Consider the following 22,978-nt stretch of genomic DNA (forward strand, 5'->3'; position numbering starts at 1 on the left):
GAGCCGGGCTGGCGCGGCCGGGGCGCCAGCTCGGCCACAGCCCGGCCCGGCTCCGCCCTACCCCCTGGCGTCCCGGGGACCCCAAGCCCGGCCCACCTCGGCCCGCGCCCCAGCGGTCGCTCACCTGAGCCAGCGGGGTCCGCCCGGAACCCTGGCCCGGCCGCGGCCGCGGCGGCCCGACGGCTTTCCCCGGCGCACCGAGACCCACACGGCCCGGGGCGCGCGAGGCGGGAAACGCGAGCGCCGGGAGCTCCCGGCGGAAGCCCGGAGGGGCGCGGCCGAAGCGGGGAAGGGGCGGGGCCGGATTAGAGGGGCGGTCCCTGGGGGCGGGGCCTGCGGGCGGAGGGGCCCGCTGGGGGGGCGGCGACGCTCGGCCGCCAGGGGCGCCGTGGGCGGCAGGAGGCGTGGCGCACCTGCGGCTCGCGGGCTGCGCGCGCTCCGAGGGCCAAGCGCCCCCTCGGTCTGGACCCCCTGCCGGCCTCTAGGGGGGCCCCCACGTCCTGAAGCTCCTGCTCCGCGGCCCTCGGCCCCCCGTCGCCCCGCCGGGTCCCCCACGGGACCCCCACCGCCGCGGCCTCGCCCGCCGCGCTCCCGCCCGGAAGCCGGGCGCCCGCCGCCGTCTGGCGGGTGTCCACGCCGCCATGCCCTCTCTAGGAGACCTGGTGCGCGACTGGCAGCGGGGCGTGCAGGCTGTGGCGCGCGGGGACTGGGGCTGCGCCCTCCGCCTCTTCTCGGGCGACCCCGAGCCGCCCGCCAGGACGTGCTTCAACGTGGGCTGCGTGCACCTGCTGGCCGGGGACCCGGAGGCCGCGCTGCGGGTGAGCCGGCGCGCGACAGCCAGGCACCAGGGTTGGTGGCAGAGCCCCCACCCCTTGGGAAGGCTGTTCTCCGACCCTGGGGAATCTCACCGTGCGATAAAGACCCAGCTGCAGGGGTGAGCCCGGGGTCCCCGTCCTTCTTCCGGATGGTCATCTGGGGATGTCCCCGCAGCGTTCTGCCTCAGTGAACACCGAAGGCAGGGGGGAGCCGTGTGGTCGAGGGACCCCACGCTGGACTCAGTCAGGGCGTGATGGGGGCGGCCTCCCTCGCCGTCTCCTCGAGGTGATGACCATGCGCCAGACTCTGTGGTCACAGGGAAGGCCTGGGGTCCTGCAGGCTCAGGTGCTCGTCGTGGTAATACCTAGAAATAGGCTGGACGCTGGATCCTGCTTGCGAGGGGCTTGCCTGTCCCCCAAGGTGTAGAGTTTAGAGCGGGGACTTCATCAGACAGCTGTGGCGATGGGAAGGAGATGAGGTCTGTCTTGTTGGTACCCAGACCCCAGATCTAAGTACTCATCTTTTCCCCAGTCTGTTCCCCAAAACAGAACCAAGAGCTCAAGAGTGCACACCGGCTGGCACACCGGCTGCCCGCTGCTGAGAGGGCAGCACAGAACCACCCTCTGCCCTTTAAACACTTTGTGTTCTTTAAAGTGATGCATGTTCCCCAGGTGCATACAAAAATCCAGCAGCACCCTACTCATTCTCTGGTCCCCAAATCGCCAACAGAAAGAACCAGGATCCTGCAGTTTTTGAGACAATCGGTGGCAGCTACCTGGAAAATGACACAAATGAAAAGAGAATTAGATGTAGGAGAGCATCAATGTCGATATCTTGTAAAACTTCACCACGGGAGTTGGGGGGGAGACTGGGCAAAGGGTACGAGGGATCTCCTCTGTCATTTCTTGCATCTGCATATGAACCTACAATTCTTAGTAACAATTTCAGTTTTAAAGTGTTATCCAAGAAAGGGAATATAATCACCAGACACTAGGTAGCTCAATCAATAGTAGATATAAGGCCAATCCATTTATCACTTATTCATAAACTGTGAGTTAACTAGAGAAGGGACAGAGGTGGTGAGCAGGAGAATATGGTATTAAATTCTTTACCCCAAGAGAAGAGGGAGGACTGTCCAAAGTCAATAAAATTAAGTAATAATAGATGGGCACATTAGTTGGAAATATGGAGATTTTTTAAAGCAGATGGAATGGCTATAATTATTAAAACTGTCTCTGAGGAGCAGGGCAGGGTGAGGAGGGGTGTAGGTAGGAAAGCAGTCTGTTGATAGGAACCCTATGTGACCTTGACTTGGCTGCTCTGTGTGGCAGGGTAGCAAACAAATGGATTTCTCTGGCACTGAGTGCCCCCCCATCAATGTCTCTGTGTGTACCTTCAACCTTAGGTCAATCCCAGTTCTGCAGTAAGCCCCCCATTTGGCCAGATTTGTAAGACCATGATGCCCCTCCTATTACCCGTGTTTAACTGATGACTACTGTTCTGGTTAGGAATAGTCAACCTCGTTTGAGTGAAGTTTAGGGAAGAGCTGTACTTTACATACATACTAAGACTTTTGTGTTCTTGTTCTTTCTAGTACTTTTTAAAAGATTTTATTTATTTATTTGAGAGAGAGAGCACGAGCAGGGGTGATGAGACAGAGGAAGAGGGAGAAGCAGACTCCCCACTGAGCAGGGAGCCTGATGTGGGACTCGATCCCAGGACGCCGGGATCATGACCTGAGCCGAAGGCAGATGCTTAACCAACTCAGCCACCCAGGCGCCCGTCTTTCTGATTCTAATAGATAAGGAGTATCATTTTGTATGAACTATCACAAATAGGATTTTAAAAAGACAAAAATCTTGTATAATTCCATGCCCCAGAGGTAACTATTATTAATGCGCTGGAGTGTTCCCTTCTGTTGTTTCCCCTTGTCCTCATGGCAGACAATTGGTTTATGACAACACCTCGCTGTGCTCTTTGCATTTCGGGAGCTCAGGCTGATTCTGGTTGTGGCACCAAGGAAAACTGAATGGTGATGCAGGTGCACAGACATGAGCTCTGGAGGCCCCGACTGGTGCAGGAAACTTCTATCTGCAGGTGGCTGTCCTGGGGTCCAATGGAATTCCTTGGCCCCCTGCCACTGGTCATCTGCCTGGACTGTGTGACACAGGGGTGATAGAATTGCAGACCTTGGCGATCCGTGGGCATTTCTGTCCCCAGGCATTTGACCAAGCAGTGACCAAGGACACCTGCATGGCTGTTGGCTTCTTCCAGCGAGGAGTGGCCAACTTCCAGCTGGAGAGGTGAGCACAGGGATGCTTTGTTTCTCCTCTGATGGCTCCTTTTCTCTGAAAAGTCCATTCTTATGCTCCCCCCTCCCCCTCTCTCCCCATGGGTCACCTCCTCTTGCCAACCCCCTCCTCTACAGCCCCAGGGAAGCCTGGAGAAGATACTGTGCTCATGCTGGAGCGGGACACAGGGCAGAGCTACATGGGGAGACTTCTCTCTATGCCGAGGTTCACAGAGTGCTTTCATGGGCATCCCCTCCTTTGTTCCTCAGCACATTTTTGCCGTAGCAGGGATGGTGTGATTATACGCATTCTGCAGATGTGGAAACCGAGAGTAGGGCTGCAGTAATGGTGTGTCCCGGGACACAGAAGTGGTTGGGGTCCTCAATGCTCACCTGGGCTCTTTGCACTGTGGTCCTTCCCAGAGAAGGAAACATTCTGCAGGACAAGCTCATCTTCCCCCTATCTCACCTAGCCCCCAGGACAAGCCCCGCAGATGGCCCCATGCCAAGCAGGCAGACTCTGGGGGCAACCTCCTCCTCACATGGGTCCAGGAGACTGCCTGGGGGAGATAGGGATTCCAGTGGAGGCTCAGGAGCTTCCGGCAGGTCCCTGCAGAGGGAGGCCCGCAGGGAATGGGGGTCCTGAGAAGCAGGAGGGAAATGCTCAGGGCACTCTACACAGCCAGGGCTGGAAGAGGGCCTGGGGTGCAGACAGGGGCCCCAGGCAGGGGAGTGAGATTTCCAGAAGTCAGAGCTGTATGAGAGCTGACATCACCTCACACCCCAGGCATGGTGCCCCCTCTACCTCCCACAGCCACGTCTGTATGTCGATCCCTTGACCCATTGGTTGGGACTTGAGTGCCTACCATGTGCTAGGACCTGGGTGGCCACCACTGCTCCCTAGCAGGTGTCCCTGGAGATGGGGGCGGGGGAAGGCTGGGGCAGGGCTTGGCCCCTTTCCCTACAGCCACTGAGAACACCCCCCCAACCCCCAACTGCCCACAGGTTCCAGGAGGCCCTGTCCGACTTCCGGCTGGCCCTGGCACAGCTAAGGGATAATGCCACCATTGACTACACGCAGCTGGGCCTGCGGTTCAAGCTGAAGGCCTGGGAGGTGAGCTTGCCCAGACTTTTACGGGGAGCTGGTCTTCAAGAGGTGGGGCCAGCTGGGGGCCCTGGGGGTGCTGTCTGTGGGTGGATGGCCCGGGAGCCCCTTCAGGCCCCGTCCTCTGGGGCCCACTGTCTTGTTACTGTCACAGGTGGGGTCATGTTGACTGATATGCTCCCTCAGGCCTGAGACACCCCGCTACCCCTACTGACCACACTTTCACCCCAAGGAATCTTAGGGGCAGAAGAGGTGGGAGGCCACCAGGAGAAAGGCAGGGGAGGGTCAGAGTCAGCAGAGAGAGGCAGGTGAGGTCAGAAGGAATACAGCTTGGCTGTGAGCCCCCACCCTAGGCTCTCCGTGTGGCTGACACCAAGGGAGGGGAATCGAGAGGACACCCCCAGCACTCCCGGAAACATGCTGCCTGGAGCCTTCTCCAAGCAGCCTGTGTTGCAATCAACAAATCGTGGGAAAGTGCACAGCCTGGGTGGGTCCCCTGGCTGGGTGGGCTCCACAGCCTCCCCTGGCCCAGGGCACCCAACAGTGCAGGGTGGGGCATGGGGCGTCGGCCTGGCAGTGACCCCCAGCCAGCTGTGTAGCAGCATCTCCAGAGGGTGGCCAGCTGGCTCTGGGAGTGTGGGGTCACCTGGCAGGCCATGGGGACGGAGGGCCGCGGGAAGAACGGGTTGGTTTCTCTTGACATAGGGCCGAGCTGGGCAAGCACTTGCTGCCCCTGCAGCAGCCGAGGGGTCAGCGGGCAGCGTCGGCTCCCAGGAGCACGGGGCAACTTCGCTTCTGCCCTCAGCACGTCCCGCTGGCGACAGCCTTCACCCGACCCAACCTGTCCGTCCAACGTCTTTTCACGCGGGGGTGGGCGTGAGGAAGGGGACAGGACAGAGGAAGGGGCTCCTTGGACAGCACCCCAGAGCAGGGCACTGGGCAGGGCGGCACACAGTCGAAGGGGCCGCAAAAGGGGTCAGGCCAGATGCAGAATGGGGGTGAGGCAGGCGGAGAGGATGCTCCCCGAGCTCGGCGATCTGCCCCGATGTTCGGAGCAGAGAAGCGCCAGAGCGATGAACCGCTGCAGCTGGGGCGTGTGGAGAGTGAGGCCTGCCCGGCAGAGCCACTGAGCCAGGCAGGCTCCGCTTCAGGCTGGGCACCCAGAAGAGCGCTCGGACGCTGTGCCTGAGGCGCGGCGGGGCCAGGGGCGGGGCGGGGGCGGGGCCAGGAGAGGCGTCAGGGGTGGGGCTGGAGGCGGGGCCAGGAGAGGCGTCAGAGGCGGGGCTAGGAGAGGGCCTGGGGGTGGAGCCAGGAGGGGGGTCAGAGAAGGGACTGGAGGTGGGGCCAGGATGCGGGCCGGGGGCGGAGCTGGAGGCGGGGCCAGGAGAGGGGTTGGAGGCGGGGCCAGGAGAGGTGCCAGGGGCGGGACTGGAGGCGGGGCCAGGAGATGGGACTGGCGGTGGGTCCAGGAGAAGGGTTGGAGGCGGGGCCAGGAGAGGTGCCAGGGGTGGAGCCAGGAGGGGGGTCAGAGAAGGGACTGGAGGTGAGGCCAGGATGCGGGCCGGGGGCGGAACTGGAGGCGGGGCCGGGAGATGGGACTGGCGGTGGGTCCAGGAGAGGGGTTGGAGGCGGGGCCAGGAGAGGTGCCAGGGGCGGGACTGGAGGCGGGGCCAGGAGAGGGACATGGTGCGGGCCTGGGGTGGAATCCGGATAAGAGGCAGGGGAGGGGTGGGGAGCAGAGGGGGAGGTTGAGGCCTGAAGGGCTGCTCTGGGGGTGGGACCAGGGATGAGGCCAGAGGAGAGGAGACAAGTGAGGGAGTAGTAGGCTGTCATCTCCCACCTCGCTCCCAGGTGCTCTTCAACGTGGGGGCGGCACAGTGCCGGCTGGGACTCTGGGCTGAGGCCACCCACAGCCTAGAGGAGGCCCTCTCGAAGGGGCCGGAAGGGGCCGACGACCTGCACGCCGCCCTGGACCAACTGCAGGTGAGGGGGGTGCAGGTGGAGAGCAGGCCGGCCCCACCCCCCGGGCGCTGTTGGGCCCATAGCCCACAGTCCAGGGCCCCCAAGACCAACTCTGTGAGATGAAGAAATTTCTAGAGGGAGGTGGCCGGTGTGCCCTGGTGTGGGGGCTGGGGAAGGACTTCCCAGGGCCTGTGAGAAGTGGGTGAAGGGTCCCTGAGGCCACAGCCCTGGTCAGATGCTCAGGTCTGCGTTGGCCGGACCCCCTCCAGAAACAGGCCCCCCTGCAGCCTCGGCAGGTCCCCAGGGGTGAGGTCTTCCGGCCCCACAGGCGGCACCTGGAGCATCTGGAACCAGTGGATTTCCTAGGCAAGGCCAAGGTAAGGGGGCAGCGGCTCACTTCCTGCGGCCACGGGGCTCGGGGGGCCAGCAGCAGCCCGCAGGTGCTGAGCTCACAGGGGCACCTGTTGTTAGAAAGGCTTCCGTAGGTGGGTGGAGAGTGGGCACAAGGCCACCCCCAAACCGCAGAGTGCCTGAGCTTCCTGGGTCAGGGGCAGTGTCTTCAAGTGGAGTTCACAGATCCTGGGCTCTTGGAACCAGGAGGCAGAACCCACCGGAAGCTGGCTGCAGAGGAGGGCATGACTTTTTGGCAGGGATCCCCAAGGCGGTGCTGTCCCCAACTGCCTCTACCTCAGCCATGCTCTTCTGGCCTCAGCACCTCCCTGTATTTTTCTGTCTCTGTCTCCCTGCATCTCTGCCCCAGAGAGTGAGATCCCAAGGAGGGCCGGGGTAGGCTGGCCTGGGCCACGCAGCATCACCAAAATCCCAGCACATTTGGGAGCAGGGGTGGAATGCAGAGAAGTAACTCCCCTGTGCACAAAGGAAAATTCACTTGGGTTTCAAGCTGGTGGCCCTTGGGTTAACCCCAGCACCCACCGAGGTCACCGAGGGCCGGCACGCTGTGTGTGACCAGGTACAGGGCTGGTGAGGTCACATGCCCCAAACACCTCATCTTTGCAAACATCTGCTGGCAGGGGCCAGGCAGCTCTGAGCTGCATTAATCTGAATTTAGAGTTTGTTTATCACAGTATGAGACTTCTAAGAAATAAAAATATTTCAGAAGTTGTATTAAAAATAATTTAAAACTGTCAACACAGATGTTTTCCTTTATCAGACATATTTTTCCTACCTTCTAGCCTCCACCCGGCAGATGGGACACTCAGGAGTGTGGGGTGGGCAGCAGGGGCTGGGAGCGGACATCACAGGGCCCCTGACTCTGCTGTCCCCTGCTGTCCCTCACCAGGTGGTAGCCTCTGCCATCCCCGAAGACCAGCACGAGGGCACCCAGCCTCAGCAGCCCCAGGTGGGTGGGTAGCCTTCCAGCCAGCCCAGACTTCTGTGATTTTGCAGGCTTGAGCATTTCAGACCTTTTTACTGTGAAGGGAGGAAAATGCTCTGAACCCTCCCTCGGGGCTCCCCAACCTTGCTCTGATCTGAACTTGGGAGTGGCAGGCCTATTCTGTGTGGGAGTCTTGCCTGGGGTAGCAGCGCGGGGGCAATGCTGGGCCTCCCTGCCCTGACACTCACCCACAGGGATCTGCCTCCTGACAGATGTCATTCTGTACGCATAGGTTCAGGATGCCAATGGTGAAGGCAGACCTGGAGCCGCCCCACGGTAGGAAGGAGTGGGTCTCCCCTCTGCATGCTGGTTTCTCCTCTTGGGGCAGAGGCCCTGGTGTGAGGCCTGCATTGCAGCCCCTGAGGCCAGGGAAGAGGTGTCTAGCCTCTCTCAGCCCTGCCCATGCCCCCTTTGTCCAGATGCCCAGGGCTTACACTGTCCTGAGCCCATCCTGCTCGTGAGGAAGAGCCCTGTGCCCCAGGGCTTCTCATAGAAGCAGCACCCAAGCCTCAGTGGGCACCAGAGGGGAGTTGAGACTTCAGGTCGCCATGACTCCAAGTAGCACCGAGGCTCGGAGCCGAGGTGCCCAAGGAGGGAGCTGGCTGGGTTGTGGGCTGACGTAATTACTCCTCTGGCATTGCCAGACTGGACCTCACAGGCGGGGCCGTCCCAACTCGGGAGAGGGGTGCTGCTCAATGTTGCATGGGGTGTAGGGACATAGAGCAGTTCCCCGCCCAGGGCCGTGCTCTGTGCTGCCCCTCTTCTCCACACTTGGGGTTCCTCTCAGGCTGTGTCGGGGGGGAACAAGTTGGGCAAGTTCTGGGTATGAGGGCTCCCCCCCCGCCCCCCAGGGCTGGAGACTCAGGCCCCTGCAGAACTGCCACCCCCTGTGGTCCCAGGATGCCCCTTGAGGCAGAAACAGAGGTTGGCTCTGGACAGGTGGTGCAGGTCATCTACGATGAGCAGGTGAGTGAGCCCGGGCCCAGGTCGGCGGTGGGGTGGGGGACAGGGGCCACAGTGCTGGGAGGACACCCCCCACCAGGCTGAGCATGGGGACCAGCAGCCACAGCCAGGCACTGTGAGGGTCTCAGGGCAGGGCAGGTGGCCTCATCGGCTTCCTCTGTCAGGGCAGAGACAGAGCTGGACGCCAGGGTTGGGGAGCTTGCTGATGCTCACGGGTGCATAGACTGGAGTCCGGTGGTCCTCCCCCCGCCGCTGGCCTGCAGCCTGGGCTTCTGTACCATTCATCCACCTAGCCTTCCTTCCTGGACACAGGCTTCTCCTAGGCAGGGACCCCCGGGAGGGTGTGGCTGGCCACTGCCCAGGGCCAGCACCGGAGAGGGGTCGCGCATGCGCAGAGAGGTGGTTGAACTTAACATGCAGTTTATCCAAGGACTCGATAAGAAAACAGACGGTCCCTCCCCTTTCACTGATGTTCCAGTAACTCAAGGTGAACAGACCTGTGCCCTGAAAAGCAATTGTTCTCTGTCATGACTGAGCTTCATTAAATCTCCGCAGGTTAAGGCTGCCTTTACTAGGTTCGTACGTTGGGGGTTTAGGTCCTTGACCCTCCTGACGTAATAGCAAACAGCTTCTGAAGGGCTTTAACCAGCTGGAAAATCTGATACAGTCCAAACACTTCATTTATAGTCAAACTTCCAGACCCCCCCCCCCTTGAAGCCAGAGTCTGATTCAGGATGGTCTGGACCCCAGGGCCCCTCTGGGAGGTTCCGCTGCCCCTCTAGCACCTCCTACATGGGGTGAAGTCCAGCTGGCCCCTGGCCTGGGTCCTCAGCCTCCAGGGTCACCGGGGACCCCCAGCTGGAGCTCCCGTCTCATAGTGCTTGGTGGTGGCGGTGGGGGGCATGACACATTCTTCCCCACCGATGTAAGGCAGGCTGTGTGTGGTCTCCAGGCCCCTAGGGACCTGGTTCATGCCCCGAATACACCCCCACATGGGTTGTATTTATGGCTTCCTGCTGATCAGCTGGCTCCCCGGCCATAAACCTCACCACTGGGTCTGCTGCGACAAGCCCCAGGCAGGGAAAGCTGCCCATCCTTAGGGCCCCCCTCCCTGGCCCCTGCTCCCAGCCTGTGGCTTTTCCTGCAGAGGCCCCGTGTGGAGCAAGTTGGCAAACAGGTTCCTCCAGGTAAGGACGTCCTGAGCTGCAGGTGGTGGGCAGAGGCTCGTGGTGGTGGAAGTCCTGGGCAGGCGTCTGGGGGTGCTGGGAGCGGCCTCTTTGCCCCCGGGGAGGCGGCCGGCTGCCTTGGGCCTCCCAGCGGGCATGTGCTACCAACGGCTACTCTACCCCAAAATGTCCCAGTTCGGGGGTGGTGGCCATCTGAGTCCCTGCTCTGTCACCCTCCACAGGGCCGCTGGTGGCAGGGGCGCCGGACCCCAGCCCTTCGGAGGATCCCTCGGGTGCTGGGGTAAGAGGCACTGTCCTGGATGTCACCCCCACTCTTCAGGGTTGGGGCCCTCAGGCCAGGCCCTGGGACCCCAGCTGATGGAGCCTTCCAAGCCTGGAGCCCCAGCCCCTCCCCCCCTTTGCTCGAAGGCCACCCCAGCCGGGCCCTGGGCATGCAGATGTGGGGCTTCATGACTGACCACTGCCTTTCTGCCCTGACCCAGGGAGTGGCCGTGGGGGACCCTGCATCCTCGGTGACCATCACAGTGCAGTGTGCCTTCACCCTGGCCCTGAAGGTCCCTAGAGGAGCTGACCTGTCCAGCCTGCGGAGCCTGCTGAGCCAAGCCCTGTCTCGCCAGGCCCAGCGTGGGCAGCTCAGGTGAGCAGGTGGGAGGGGGGGCAGGACTGCAGAGGTTAGAGGGCAGCGCCCCACCAGAAGCACCCCCTGCCCCCTCGATGCCACTCTGGGGAGTCTCTTTGCAGTTACCGAGACCCCAGCAACAAGGGGCGCTGGGTCCCCCTCTCCGGGGAGGAGGCACTGCAGAGGGCCTGGCGGGACGTGGTGGCCAGCCCGGGGGTCCTGCAGCTCCAGTGCCAGGTGAGCCTCAGGATTGCGTGGGTGTGGGTCTCAGTGTGGGGCACGGGGGACCCTGGGGCCCTTCTCCAGCCCTGCAGCCCCCCTTCCCACCGTAGGGAGCAGGTGGCCGACCTGCCCTCTGCCAGGTGGTGGCCCAGCACAGCTACTCTGCCCGGGGGCCCGAGGACCTGGCCTTGCAGCGGGGGGATGTCGTGGACGTCCTGTGTGAAGGTCAGTGGGCCGCTGGGGCACGAGGGGCTTCTGTGAGCGGACCTTGCTTGGTGTGCTCTGAGGAACCCTGACTCGCCTTGCATGCAGTGGACCAGGCATGGCTGGAGGGTCACTGTGATGGCCGCGTCGGCATTTTCCCCAAGTGCTTTGTGGTCCCAGCTGGACAGTACGTGTGAGGAGCCCGACACCCCTACCCGGAGCCCCGCCCAGCCCAAACCCAGTGAAGAAATCAGCCCTAAGACGTCCCGTGGCAAGGAGGATGTTAATAAAGAAGTCTTCCCCCCGCAAAGGTGTGGTCTGTATTCTGGGCTTGTCCACTTGGAGGGCCTGGCGAAGGCCTCGAGGGTGGGGGTGGGGCTGCCACTCCAGGAGAAGCCCAGAGCCCGACACCAGGGGTCCAGCTGGGCCTCTGCCCAGCCTCCTCCTAGAGACCCCCAGGGCCCCACTGCCAGCGTCTCCCAGGGGGCCACAGCCCCTCTTGCCTGGGCGGTCACTCCCACCTCCAGGCTGGACCGGGCCCCACGTCCCATGCACCTAGGTCACACAGCCCTGGAGTGCTGCAGGGCCCAAGTCACCCGCCCCCCGGGAAGCCTGGTGGAAAAGGGGACCCAGGGGGGCCGGGATGGGGAGAGCCACCCCGAGGGCCGAGTGGGGCCATCTGCCCACGGGGCCAGAGCCCTCAGGACAGGGAGCCCGACAGGGCTCAGGAGCTCAGGAAGGCTCTGGCCGGTGCAGCCGTCCAGCCTGGGGCAGCCCAGCTTAGCCCTGGGGCCACAGGAGGTGGACTGCCACAGCCCCAAGAGTAGCCAGGAGAGTCAGCACCGCAAAGACGACTCCAGCCGCCCAGATGCCGTAGCTCTCCGCCCGCCACCGGGCGGGCACCTCGGCCGGGATCACGCCGGTCAGGTTCAGCATGTAGCCCAGCGTCCAGCCAATATCGGTGCCACCGGCCTGTGGGACACGCAGCCTGGTCAGGGCTGTGGGCAGCTGCTGCGGAGCCCCTGACCCCCCCTTGCCCCGGGCCAGATGGCCAGGCCCTGGGAAGTGGTCACCTGCTTGTGGAACTCGATGTCGGGCCAGGTCTCCTCCCTGAACCCGTAGCCCTCGAGCAGCAGTGTGAGTATATACAGGCCTGAAGCACAGTGGTCCCGCAGCCAGCGGTCCTGCCCTGGCGAGCTCGCCTCCACCTGGGGGCCGGGAGGTGAGGAGCCAGGTGACGCCCCCTCTCCCAGCCCACCGGAGGCTGCTCCCACCCACGGATGCGGCCCTGGGCCTCCTGCCTGGAGGGGGACGGCCAAGGGGCTGTCTTCCCTTCCCTCGGCAGCCCCCCACTTAGGGGGCCCTGCTGGCCACACGGCCCAGGATGCAGGCCCCCTAAGTGCCTGCTTGCTGCAGCCCAGAGAGTTGGGGAGGCTCTGGTGGGGACAGGTGGCCCCAGGATCCACATACCTGCTTCCAGGGTCTCCGGCAGAACTCCCAGACAGTGGCGTTGACGGTGGTCAGCGGCTGCTTGGAGGTGAGGTTCAGGAAGTGGAAGGTGTAGTAGAAGTTGGAGAAGGCCTGGGGCGGGGAAGTAAGATGGGCGTGCCTGCACTGGGGCGATGCCCAGGTGGGCCCGGATCAGAGTAGCCCCAGCACGGACCAGGCAAAGTCCCCCCCACACACGGGGACCCAGAGTCCCCAAGACCCCACCCGTCCAGGGCTCATCCGGGGCCCACCTGGCATTAGGCCCTTGGGGCTCCAGGAGGAGGCTGGGCCCCTGGGGAGGACAGTGTAGAGTGCTCACATAGAACCGGCCCCGCACGGGGGGCTGGTAGACCCCATCGAAGGCACAGTGTCCTCGGCCCTCGCAGCTGGAGAAGTTGAAGAGGCCCCGGATGGCGGAGACGCAGGCCCCAGGGTTCCCTGTTCCTTCCACCGTGAGGTGCCAGGCCAGGTCTGGAGGGGGTGTGGTGTGGACACAGGGTGACTCATACAGGGTGGCCGGGGACAGCGTGGCCCAGTAGCCACTGTGGTAGCATGGGTGGCGGACCAGCGGCCCGGGGCTGCTCTGCAAGAGGACAGGGAGGTGGCCTTGAGCCCAGCAGAGGGCCCCAGGCCATCCCATTCCACCCGGGCCTCCTCTGGGGGCAAGCCAACCTCCACCAGCCGAGCCAGGAGTCTGGTCAGCATCTGGTCGCGCCCGAAACAGAGGTAGCTGTGGGTATAGACCCTGTGCTCAGAGCCATAGAGGCGGAAGGTGGCCTGAGTGCTCTTGTCCAGGATGGGGCCTCCAGGCACAAAGGTGATCTGGGTGGAGGCTCCACCCATGTCCAGGGCACCCACCAGGGTCCCCTCCGGAGGCCGGATCCATTCTCCAGAGAAGGAGTACTGAGGACAGACAGGCGGCACTGAGTCCTGGACCAGCCACATGGACCCACAGCCCCCGGTCATCCAACCCCCACCCAGGGGCTGCCTGTGGCACCTTGATCAGCATGCCCAGGACGTAGTTGATAGTAATCCAACCTAAGGCACCTTCAGCCTGCCCAGCCAGGAGCTCAGCACCCCAAAAGTCCAGGGGGGCCTGGCCCAGGACCCGGCTGACTGCCGCAAAGATGTCTCCTGCCTGAGAGCTGTTCTTCTGGCTGGGCAGAAAGGACCAGCAGCCAAAGCTGGTGGGAAACCCACAGCCACCCTACCCTGCCCACCTGCCCAAGGCGTCCATGCCGCGGTTCTCACGGCTGCTCCTCGCAGATGTGCCCCAAGCCCCAAGCCAGCCCACCTCACCTGAGCAGCCTCATGCCAGCCGTGGCCCCCAGGAACATGGGCGTTTCCTGATGTTGTGCCTCCGGGACCAGGGCCAGCGCCTCCTCCAGGCAGCCCTGCAGGCTCTCACCAGCCTGTGCAGGATTGGAGGCATAGGAGGAGATTCCAGGCCCTGAAACAGAGCACCCAGGACAAAGCTCCAGGCCCTGAAACAGAGCACCCAGGACAAAGCTCCAGGCCCTGAAACAGAGCACCCAGGACAAAGCTCCAGGCCCAAAGGCTGGCGGGGCTTGGATAGTGTTGCCCCAGGAAATATGTCCACGTCCTCACCACTGGGACCTTTGCGTGGGATCTTATTTGGAAAAAGGTTCTCTGCAGATGTAATTAAGGTAAGGATCTTAAGATGAGATCATCCTGGATTCCCGGGGCGGGCCCTACGTTTGATGGCCCATTTCCTTTAAGGGAGAAGAGAGGAGGGGTTGAGACACACGAGGAGGAAGGCTACGTGACGTTGGAGGAAGAGGTTGGACTGATGGGACCACAAGCCCGGGAAGGCCGGGAGCCTCCAGAAGATGGAAGAGGCAGGCGGGACCGGGCAGGCGCTGTACCAGTTCTCTGCAGATGAACCTGGGCCCTGGGCCAATGCCACACTGGTCGGCTGTGCCACCTTGCGTCATTCACTCAACCTCTCTGAGCCACTTTTCCTTTAGGACCATTTGCTGATTTGCTAAAGGAAATCCCACCTCGCCCCCGCTGCACCACCCCCCAAACCTCCACCCAGCCAGGGATCCCACCCCGACAGCCGTCTGCAGCGGTCGCGCCGCCCACGTTGGCACACTGACCTTTCACCTGGCAGGCCAGGGCCTGGCTGACCACACCTGTGTTATTTTCCTTGTCTGCTGGCCACCGGTACACAAAGAGGGACGTGTGGGAGGACCCGGCGTCAAACACGATCCCAAACTGAGAGTGACAGCAGGGTCAGGAGGACAGGGGCCAGCACATCATCAGCCCGGCCCCCCCCCCCCCCGCCCCCCGGCTAGGGTCCGGGGGCCTACCTTGGTGTCTGCGGGCAGGAGGACACTGGTGGCCTCCACCAGGAGGAGAATGAGCGTGGTGAGGCCTGAGGCCGCTGCGGCCCCTAGCAGGGCCGTTAGGACCCGCTTCTTCCAGGTCAGCCCCATGAGGGCAGGGCAGGGCTGGCAGCTGCAGGGGGGCAGCGGTGGGCACCCAGACTCCCTTTGCTGCAGACACTGCCGCCCTGGAGAGTCACCCCGTCCTCCCTGGGGCTCAGCACACCCTGGCTGGGTCAGTGGGCAGGGCCACAGACCATGCCATGGGAGCCAGACCTGCCCAGGGTGTTGTGGGCATCGGAGGGGCCTGTGGGGCCAGGGCCCAGGAGGGCTTGTCTGGCAACAGCGCTAGCCCGAGACGCACAGTGCTGACGGCGACGGGTCCAGAAGAGCCCCACCCTCATGCCGCGTCGGGGACCAGCTGTGCCCCACCATGCTATCCAGGCAGCCCTGCTCCCCCCACCCTCCCAGGAAAAGGAGCCCCAGCCCTGCAGGTCAGCTCCAGGCTGAGGTCGGGGGACCCAGGACCCTACCTCTGCTGCCGGCCTGCCTCCTCTCTGCGGCCCCCACCCCAGGCCTCTCCCAGGGCCGTGTTTCCTCTCTGGGAGCCCTGAGGTCAGGCCCGAGCCAGGTGGGGACAGGTGACCAGCTGGATATCTAGTTCCTGCCAGGCAGCCTCACGTGCACTCTAATGAGTGAGGTCAGCGGGGCCCCGAGAAGCACGTTTTCTTGACGAAAGGACCTTGAGGTCAGGCAGTTCTTAACAAAGACGTTGGTTTCTATTTGAAAACCCAACCTCTGGTTTCTCTAATCTGATTTTGAAACTTTTCGTTGGCTCCAGACAGCCCCTGGGCATCTGGCCGAGGCTGAGCCAGGAATGCAATTTGCACAGGGCCCAGGTGCCCAGCTCAGTGGCCTCGGCCCCTGCAGGGCCTGCTCCAGGCCCCAAACACCCCCGAACCAGGCCATGCACAGAGCGCCGTCAGGAGTCTCGGCCCGGCTGGCGCCACTGCCCAAAGGAGACTGCTCTCTGCGATTCCTGTGATTTTGTATTGCACCGTGAACCTCACAAAAATGCAAACAAATGCAGGCAATTTCCCACTGAGTGATGACACAACTATCCCGCGGGGGGGCATAGGACAGGCTGTACCCAGAGGATTGGGGACCTGTTTGAGCCAGTCAGTCCAGGCCCACAGGGGACCCAGCCTGTGCCCCCAACCAGCACCCAGGTCACAGGCAGGGCCCAGGGACACTAGAACCCCACCTCATAACCCCACCTCCAAGCAATATAGCATTCTGAGATCCCCCAGCCTGGGCCCCCAGTGGATGGGCAAAAAGGATGGGCAGACTCTCCCACGGTCAGAACACCCCCTCCAGAACTGGTCAGCACCCCCGAGACCAGGACAGCCCCTCAAGACCAGGACAGCACCCCCCAGACCAGGACAGTACCCCCAGAGCAGGACAGCCCCCCAGACCAGGACAGCCCCTCAAGACCAGGACAGCACCCCCCAGACCAGGACAGCCCCTCAAGACCAGGACAGCACCCCCCAGACCAGGACAGCCCCCCTTAGACCAGGACAGCCCCCCCTTAGACCAGGACAGCACCCCCCCAGAACAGGACAGCACCCCCCCAGACCAGGACAGCCCCCCCAGACCAGGACAGCCCCCTAGACCAGGACAGCACCCCCCAGACCAGGACAGCCCCTCAAGACCAGGACAGCACCCCCCAGACCAGGACAGCCCCTCAAGACCAGGACAGCACCCCCAGACCAGGACAGCCCCCCTTAGACCAGGACAGCCCCCCCAGACCAGGACAGCCCCCTAGACCAGGACAGCACCCCCTAGACCAGGACAGCCCCTCAAGACCAGGACAGCACCCCCCAGACCAGGACAGCCCCCCAGACCAGGACAGACCCTCAAGACCAGGACAGCACCCCCAGACCAGGACAGCCCCCCTCAGACTAGGAGAGGCCCCTCACCTGGGTGCTGGATAGCCGGCTGCAACAAGGAGAAAGCTGGACTGCGGTCCCTCAGGCACCTGGCAGGTGCTTTCCTGCCTCTCCCTCAGCTAGTCACCACCCACCTCCGCCTGGACCTCACCAGGCAGGTGACAGAGCCTGGGAAAAGGATCCCCTGTGAGCTGGTACTGCCCACCCCTAGTTCACAGACTGGCCAACAGAGGTTTAGGGGGGTTGAGCTCAGGCCTCTGCCGGGGGGTCATCCCCCACTACCTAGGATCACACTCTACCCACCCCACCACCACCCAGGGTCATCCCTTCACCTGCGGCCTGGAGTTGCCCCTGCCCCACCTGCCCCACTCAGTGACCGCCCAGGTGGGCCCCCACCACTCCCTGGAGGCTAAGCAGACTTTGCCCTCCAACCCCACCCTCCCCCAGCAGGAAGCCAGGTGCCGGGCTCAGGTTCCAGGCAGGTCGGAGTCTGGTGCCCCAGGCCTTGGCTCGAGCAAAGGCCGGAGGAGGCCCGACTAGCCTGTGGTCCAGGGAGGAGGGTGAGTTCAGCTCCTTAGTGCAGCTATGTTTGGTTGTTTCGAGCGTACAATGAAATTGCCCTGTTTTTGTGCACATGTGTAAATTCACAGGAACACCCCCACAGTCAGAATCCCCCTGCACCCCTCCTGTGCCCCCTGGGGTCGTGCCCTGCCCCCACCAGCTCCACCGCCAATGGCCTCTGGGAGAAGGCTACGGGAATAAGTGGAGCCTGGCTTCCTCCATGCAGGGCGAAGCACGAGGCCCAGCAGCCACCACAGACGCCCAGTCCCTCCCCTGGGCCTGAGTCAGGCTGTCTAGACAGGCCGCAGTTTGCGTGGCCTGCTCCTGTCGAAGGCATCCGGGGACTTTCCGCTCGGGCTCCGAGGAGCCGCTGAGGACCTTGGTGCCCAACTCACCCAGGGACACACTGCTGAGCACGTGTCCAGGTCATGTGTAACTGGATTTCAACCGCCTGTTTCTGGAGTGAGGTCCGGCTTCTCTGCAGCATCCCCGGCCTTTGATGTCATGATTTTTAATTTTAGCCAATCTGATGGGTGCACAGTGAAACCACATTATGGTTTTAACTTGCACGCATGGCCGAGGTGCTGGACACCTTTCCATGCGCTGATTTGCACACATATATTCTCCCTGATGAAGTGTCACATTTTGCCCATTTTAAAATTGGATTGTTCAATTTCTTCCTGGTAAGTTTAGGGAGTTCTGTAGAAGCGGTGTTCAGGCAAACAGGCTGAGCGACCCCCTGGCTGAACACAGACAAGCCCATCCGGAGACCCACCTCAAAATGTCCAAAATATCTGCTGACCAATGGGCTACTTACAACCAGGCACAGTTACCAAGCAAGGGAAAATCCCATACGTGGCCTACCTCCTTGGCCTCTCTCTTTAAAGACAGCCCTCAGCCACGGCCCCGTGGCACACAGGCTCTCCTCTGTGGTCCTGCCCACGGCCCCCTGGCCGTGGATACAAGAAACTCTTACCTCCTTTGTTCTGCTCGAGTGAATTCTTTCCCCTCCACCAGAAGCTCCACTGGCTTCCGCCCCATCGCGTGGCCCCACATTTGGGGGCCGCCATCTGATTGGAAGAGACACCACATTTAGATACCAAAAGTTCTTTATATATTCTAGATCTATCCCTCTGTCATGTATGTGGTTTGCAAATTTTTTCTCCAGGTCTGTAGCCTGTCTTTTCATTTTGTTAATGATGCATTTCACAGAGCAAAATTTTAAATTCCTGCTGAAATCCAGTGTATGTTCTCCTGTGGACGGCACTTTTCACGTCATTGCTGGGAACTTTTCTCCTAACACCAGGTCTTGAAGATTCCTTTTTCCTAAAAGCTGTAGTTCCATGATGTGTGTTTAGAGCTACGGTCCATTTGATCTTTGGTGAGATGCGCGGCTCAGGTCAAGGCTCACTTCTCACGCAGCACCGTTGGTGAAAAGGCCGTCCTTTCTGTATGAACTCTCGTGCACCTGGGCATGATGGCCACTCGTGTGGGCCTATCTCTGGGCCCTTCTGTGTCCACCTCCCCTGCATCTGTGCTGACCGCTGACGCCCGTGTGAGCCTCCCACCCACCCCGCTTCATTCTTTCTAAAAGTCGTTTAGCTCTTCCAGTTCCTCTGTGCCGGCCCCTCTCTGGCTACAAAACATTCTCTTGAAATTTCTGTGATCATTTTGGGGAGAATTGACATCTTCACAAGTTTCAGCCTTCTAGTCCATGAACACAATACTCTTCTCTCCCTTTATTTAGGATTTACATCTTTTAAACATTCTCTTTTGCCAGAATTTCTAGTTTTCAAAACAATGATCCAGTACATGTGTTTTTAAACTCAACTTATTTAAGCAAAACAAGACAGTTGACCCATTTCTCCCGCTCTCTACCCCCATCTTTTGCAGTCACCAACCCGTTCTCCGTATCCACAAGTTTGGCTCCGTTGTTGCTCTGTTCGCGTCCACATATAAGAGACCACATGGCATCTGTCATTCTCTGCCTTATCTCACTGAGTGTAACGCCCTTGACATCCAACCACGTCATTGCAAATGGTAAGATTTCATTCTTTTTTATGGCTGAGTAATACTCCATTACTTCACACACACACACACACACACACACACACGCACGCACACACCACGTTTTTCTGTACCCATTCATCCATTGGTGGACACAAATTGTTTCCATATCTTGGCTGTTGTGAGTAATGTTGAAATGAAGGGTGCATGTGTCTTTTCGAATTAGTATTTTTGTCTTCTTCAGATAAATATCTAGTAGTGCAATTGCGGGTTCTAGGGTAGTTCTTTCGGAGGAACCTCCACACTGTTTTCCAGAGTGGCTGTGCCAGCTCGCATTCGCACCAGCCAGATAAGAGGGTTCCCCTTTCTCCGAATCCTCGCCATCATCTTCCCTTTCGTGTGTTGTTAATTTTAGCCATTCTCACCATTGTGAGGTGGTATCTCATTGTGGTTTTGATTTGCATTTCCCTAATGATGAGTGATGTGGAGCATCTTTTCATGTGTCTGTTGGCCATCTGTGTGTCTTCTTGGGAAAAGTATCTGTTGAGGTCCTCTGCCCATGGTGTAATCAGCTTCTCTGTCTTTTCATTGTTGAGCTGTGTGAGCTCTGGGCACAAGCCCCTTGCAGATACATGATTTGCAATTACGTTCTCTCATTCAGTAGGTTGCCTTTTCATTTTATGGATTGTTTCCTTTGTTGTGCAGATTTTTAGTTTGATGTCGTACTACTTGTTTATTTTTGCTTTTGTTCTGTTGCTTTTGGTGTCCGATTCAAACAATCATCACCAAGACTGATGTCAAGGAACTTCTTCTAGGAGTTTCATGGTTTCAGATCTTACATTTGAGTCTATCATCCATTGCGAGTTAGTTTTTGTGTGTGGTGTAAGGCAGTGTCCAGTTTCATTCTTGTGCATGTAGCCGTCCTGTTTTCCCGACACCATTTATTGAAGTAGGCATATTCTTGCCTACTCAGTTGTAAATTAATTGACCATAGATGCGTGGGTTAATTTCTGAGCTCTCTGTTCTGTTCCATTCATCTATGTATCTGTTTTTACGCCAGTACCATAATGTTTTAATTACTCTAACTTTGTAAAATAGTCTGAAATCAAGGAGTATGATGTCTCCAGCTTCGTTCCTTCTCAAGATTGCTTTGGCTCTTCAGGATCTTCTATGGTTCCATACAAATTTTAGGATTGCTTGTTCTATTTCTGTGAAAAATACCATTGGAATTTTGATAGGGATTGCATTGAATCTGTAGACTGTCTTGGGCAATATGGACATTTTAACAGTATTAGTTTGTTCAAACCATGGGCATGAAATATCTTTTATTTGTGTCTTCTTCAATTTCTTTCATTAATGTTTTGTAGTTTTCAATATGCAGGTCTTTCATCTTCTTGGTTAAATTTATCCATAGGTATTTTATTCTTTTTTTTAATAAGATTTTGTTTATTTATTTTTAAGCTCTCATTTATTTTAGAGAGAAAGAGAGAGAGAGCACACGAGCAGGTGGAAGGGTGGCGGGACAGTGGCAGAGGGAGAAGCAGACTCCCCACTGAGCATGGAGCCCGACACGGGGCTCCATCCCAAGACCCTGACATCATGACCTGAGCCGAAGTCAGATGCTTAACCCACTGAGCCACCCAGGCGCCCCAAGAGTTTATTTTTTAACTAATCTCTATACTCAATGTGGGGCTCAAACCTACAACCTTGACATCAAGAGTCACACGCTCCACCAACTGAACCAGCCAGGTGCCCCTTATTCTTTTTGATGCAATTGTAATTGGGATTGTTTTCTTAATTTCTCTTTCTGATGGTTCATTATTAGTGTAAAGAAATGCAACAGATTTTTGTGTATTGATTTCGTATCCTGCAAGTTTACTGAATTTGTTCTGTTTTTTGATAGAGTCTTTAAGATTTTCTATACATATCATGTCCTCTGCAGATAGTGATAGTTTTACTTTTTCCTTTCCAATTTGGAAGTCTTTTATTTCTTTTTCTTGCCTAATTGCTCTTTTTTTTTTTTTAAGATTTTATTTATTTATTTGACAGAGAGAGACACAGCGAGAGAGGGAACACAAGCAGGGGGAAGTGGGAGAGGGAGAAGCAGGCTTCCCACGGAGCAGGGAGCCTGATGCGGGGCTCGATCCCAGGACCCTGAGATCAGGACCTGAGCCAAAGGCAGATGCCCAACGACTGAGCCACCCAGGCACCCCAAGTCCTAATAAATTTAAGAGGATTGAAATCATACCAAGAATCTTTTCTGACCACAACGGTATGAAACGAGAGATTAATTACACAAAGAAAACTGGAAAATTCAAAAATATGTAGAGATTAAACAACATGCTACCGAACAACCAATGGGTCAAAGAAATAAAAAAAAAAAAAAAACCTTGAGCCAAATAAAAATGGAAACACAACACACCAAAATTTATGGGACGCAGCAAAAGCAGTTCCAAGAGGGAAGTTCATAGTGGTAGATACTACCTCAAAAAAAAAAGAAAAGTCTCAAATAAACAACCTAACTTTACACCTCAAGGAACTAGGAAAAAGAACAAATGAAGCCCAGTTAGAAGAAGGAAGGAAATAACAAGGATCAGAGCAGAAATAAATGAAATAGAGACTAAAAAGATAATAGAAAAGATCAATGAAACGAAGAGCTGGTTTTTTGAAAAAATAAACAAAATTAACAACCTTTAGCTAGATTTACCAAGAAAAGAAGAGAGAGAACTCAAATAAAATGAGAAATGAAAGAGAAGTTACAACTGATACTGCAGAAATACAAAGGATCGTAAGAGACTACTATGAACAATTACACACCAATAAATCGGACAACCAGAAGAAATGGATGAATTCCTAGAAACATACAACCTACCAAGCCTGAATCATGGCATTCAATGGAAAATTAATGGAAAATCTGAACAGACCGATTACCAGCAAGGAAAATGAATCAGTCATCGAAAACATCCCCACAAACAGAAGTCCAAGACCAGATGACTTTACTGGCAAACTCCACAAACATCTAAAGAAGAATCAATACCAATCCTTTCAAACCCTTTAAAAAACAGAAGACGGGGGAGCACTTCCAAACATTTTATGAGGCCATCATTACCCTGATACCAAAACCAGGTAAGGATGCCACCAAAAAAACTCAAAACAAAACAACAACAAAAACAATATCCCTGATGAACATAGATGCAAAAATCCTCAAACAAATTTTAACAATCCAAATTCAACAATACATTAAAAAAGATCATACACTGTGATCAAGTGGGATTTATTCCAGAGATGCAGGTGGTTCAACATCCACAAATCAGTCCGTGTGATACGCCTCATTAATAAAATGAGGAATAAAAATCATGTGTTTATCTCAGTAGGTGCATAAAAAGGATTTGACAAAGTTTAACATCCACTTATGATAAAAACTCAATAAAGCAGGTCTAGAGAGAATATACCTCAACATAACAAAGGCTGTGCATGACAAGCCCACAGCCGATGTCACAATGGTGAAAAGCTGAAAGCTTTCCTCTAATTCAGGAATAAGACAAGAATGTTTACTGTTGCCACTCATATTCAACATAGAATTGGGAGTCTTAACAAGAACAATTAGGCAAGGGGCATCTGGGTGGCGCAGGGTTTCTTCACAAACAGATGTTGTATTTTGTCAAGTGCTTTTTTCTTCACAAACAGATGTTGTATTTTGTCAAGTGCTTTTTCCTCATCCATTAATACGTTCATGTGATTTTTCTTCTTTAGACTCTCGCTTTACATTGGTTGATTTTCTTGAATACTAAGCCAGCCTTACAGTCTCAGGAGAGACTCTACTTGGTTCTTTTCTTTATATATTACTGGATTTTATTTGTT

The 22,978-nt window shown here is 57.8% G+C and overlaps 2 protein-coding genes across 2 annotated transcripts; one reads left to right on the top strand and one right to left on the bottom strand.

The window, feature by feature from the left end:
* The first annotated feature begins 517 nt into the window (after positions 1–517).
* NOXA1 (NADPH oxidase activator 1) lies at positions 518–11,015 on the top strand. Its single transcript, XM_045883600.3, has 14 exons — positions 518–818; positions 3,037–3,119; positions 4,112–4,220; positions 6,063–6,194; positions 6,443–6,550; positions 7,474–7,533; positions 7,802–7,845; positions 8,421–8,535; positions 9,680–9,719; positions 9,941–9,999; positions 10,202–10,356; positions 10,461–10,575; positions 10,671–10,785; positions 10,873–11,015. Exons 1-14 carry the CDS (start codon positions 642–644, stop codon positions 10,959–10,961), a joined length of 1,401 nt encoding a protein of 466 aa, XP_045739556.2. The 5' UTR covers positions 518–641; the 3' UTR covers positions 10,962–11,015.
* A 47-nt stretch (positions 11,016–11,062) lies between these two features.
* Positions 11,063–15,172, bottom strand: ENTPD8 (ectonucleoside triphosphate diphosphohydrolase 8). The gene is made up of 9 exons (XM_045883601.2): positions 14,586–15,172; positions 14,373–14,490; positions 13,552–13,702; positions 13,250–13,409; positions 12,925–13,155; positions 12,572–12,835; positions 12,235–12,345; positions 11,838–11,972; positions 11,063–11,736 (listed from the first exon to the last, which is right to left on the bottom strand). The coding sequence occupies exons 1-9, from the start codon at positions 14,709–14,711 to the stop codon at positions 11,545–11,547; spliced, it is 1,488 nt and encodes a 495-aa protein (XP_045739557.1). The 5' UTR covers positions 14,712–15,172; the 3' UTR covers positions 11,063–11,544.
* Between the last annotated feature and the right edge of the window lie 7,806 nt (positions 15,173–22,978).

The sequence above is a fragment of the Mirounga angustirostris genome, unplaced genomic scaffold (genome assembly GCF_029215605.1).
Source record: "Mirounga angustirostris isolate CCGP_5_RB_7025 unplaced genomic scaffold, mMirAng1.0.hap1 SCAF_15, whole genome shotgun sequence".
NCBI classification, from domain to species: domain Eukaryota; kingdom Metazoa; phylum Chordata; class Mammalia; order Carnivora; family Phocidae; genus Mirounga; species Mirounga angustirostris.

What these genes read in the sequence shown, in the direction of transcription:
- NOXA1 (XM_045883600.3), top strand. Translation starts at nt 642, where the DNA reads ATGCCCTCTCTAGGAGACCTGGTGCGCGACTGGCAGCGGGGCGTGCAG. An exon ending in ACCCGGAGGCCGCGCTGCGG is followed by an intron (nt 819 to 3,036) that starts GTGAGCCGGCGC and finishes TTCTGTCCCCAG; the next exon opens with GCATTTGACCAAGCAGTGAC. An exon ending in ATTTCCTAGGCAAGGCCAAG is followed by an intron (nt 6,551 to 7,473) that starts GTAAGGGGGCAG and finishes GTCCCTCACCAG; the next exon opens with GTGGTAGCCTCTGCCATCCC.
- ENTPD8 (XM_045883601.2), bottom strand. Translation starts at nt 14,711, where the DNA reads ATGGGGCTGACCTGGAAGAAGCGGGTCCTAACGGCCCTGCTAGGGGCC. An exon ending in CCGTGCGGGGCCGGTTCTAT is followed by an intron (nt 12,346 to 12,571) that starts GTGAGCACTCTA and finishes TCCCCGCCCCAG; the next exon opens with GCCTTCTCCAACTTCTACTA. An exon ending in GCCGGAGACCCTGGAAGCAG is followed by an intron (nt 11,973 to 12,234) that starts GTATGTGGATCC and finishes CCCGGCCCCCAG; the next exon opens with GTGGAGGCGAGCTCGCCAGG.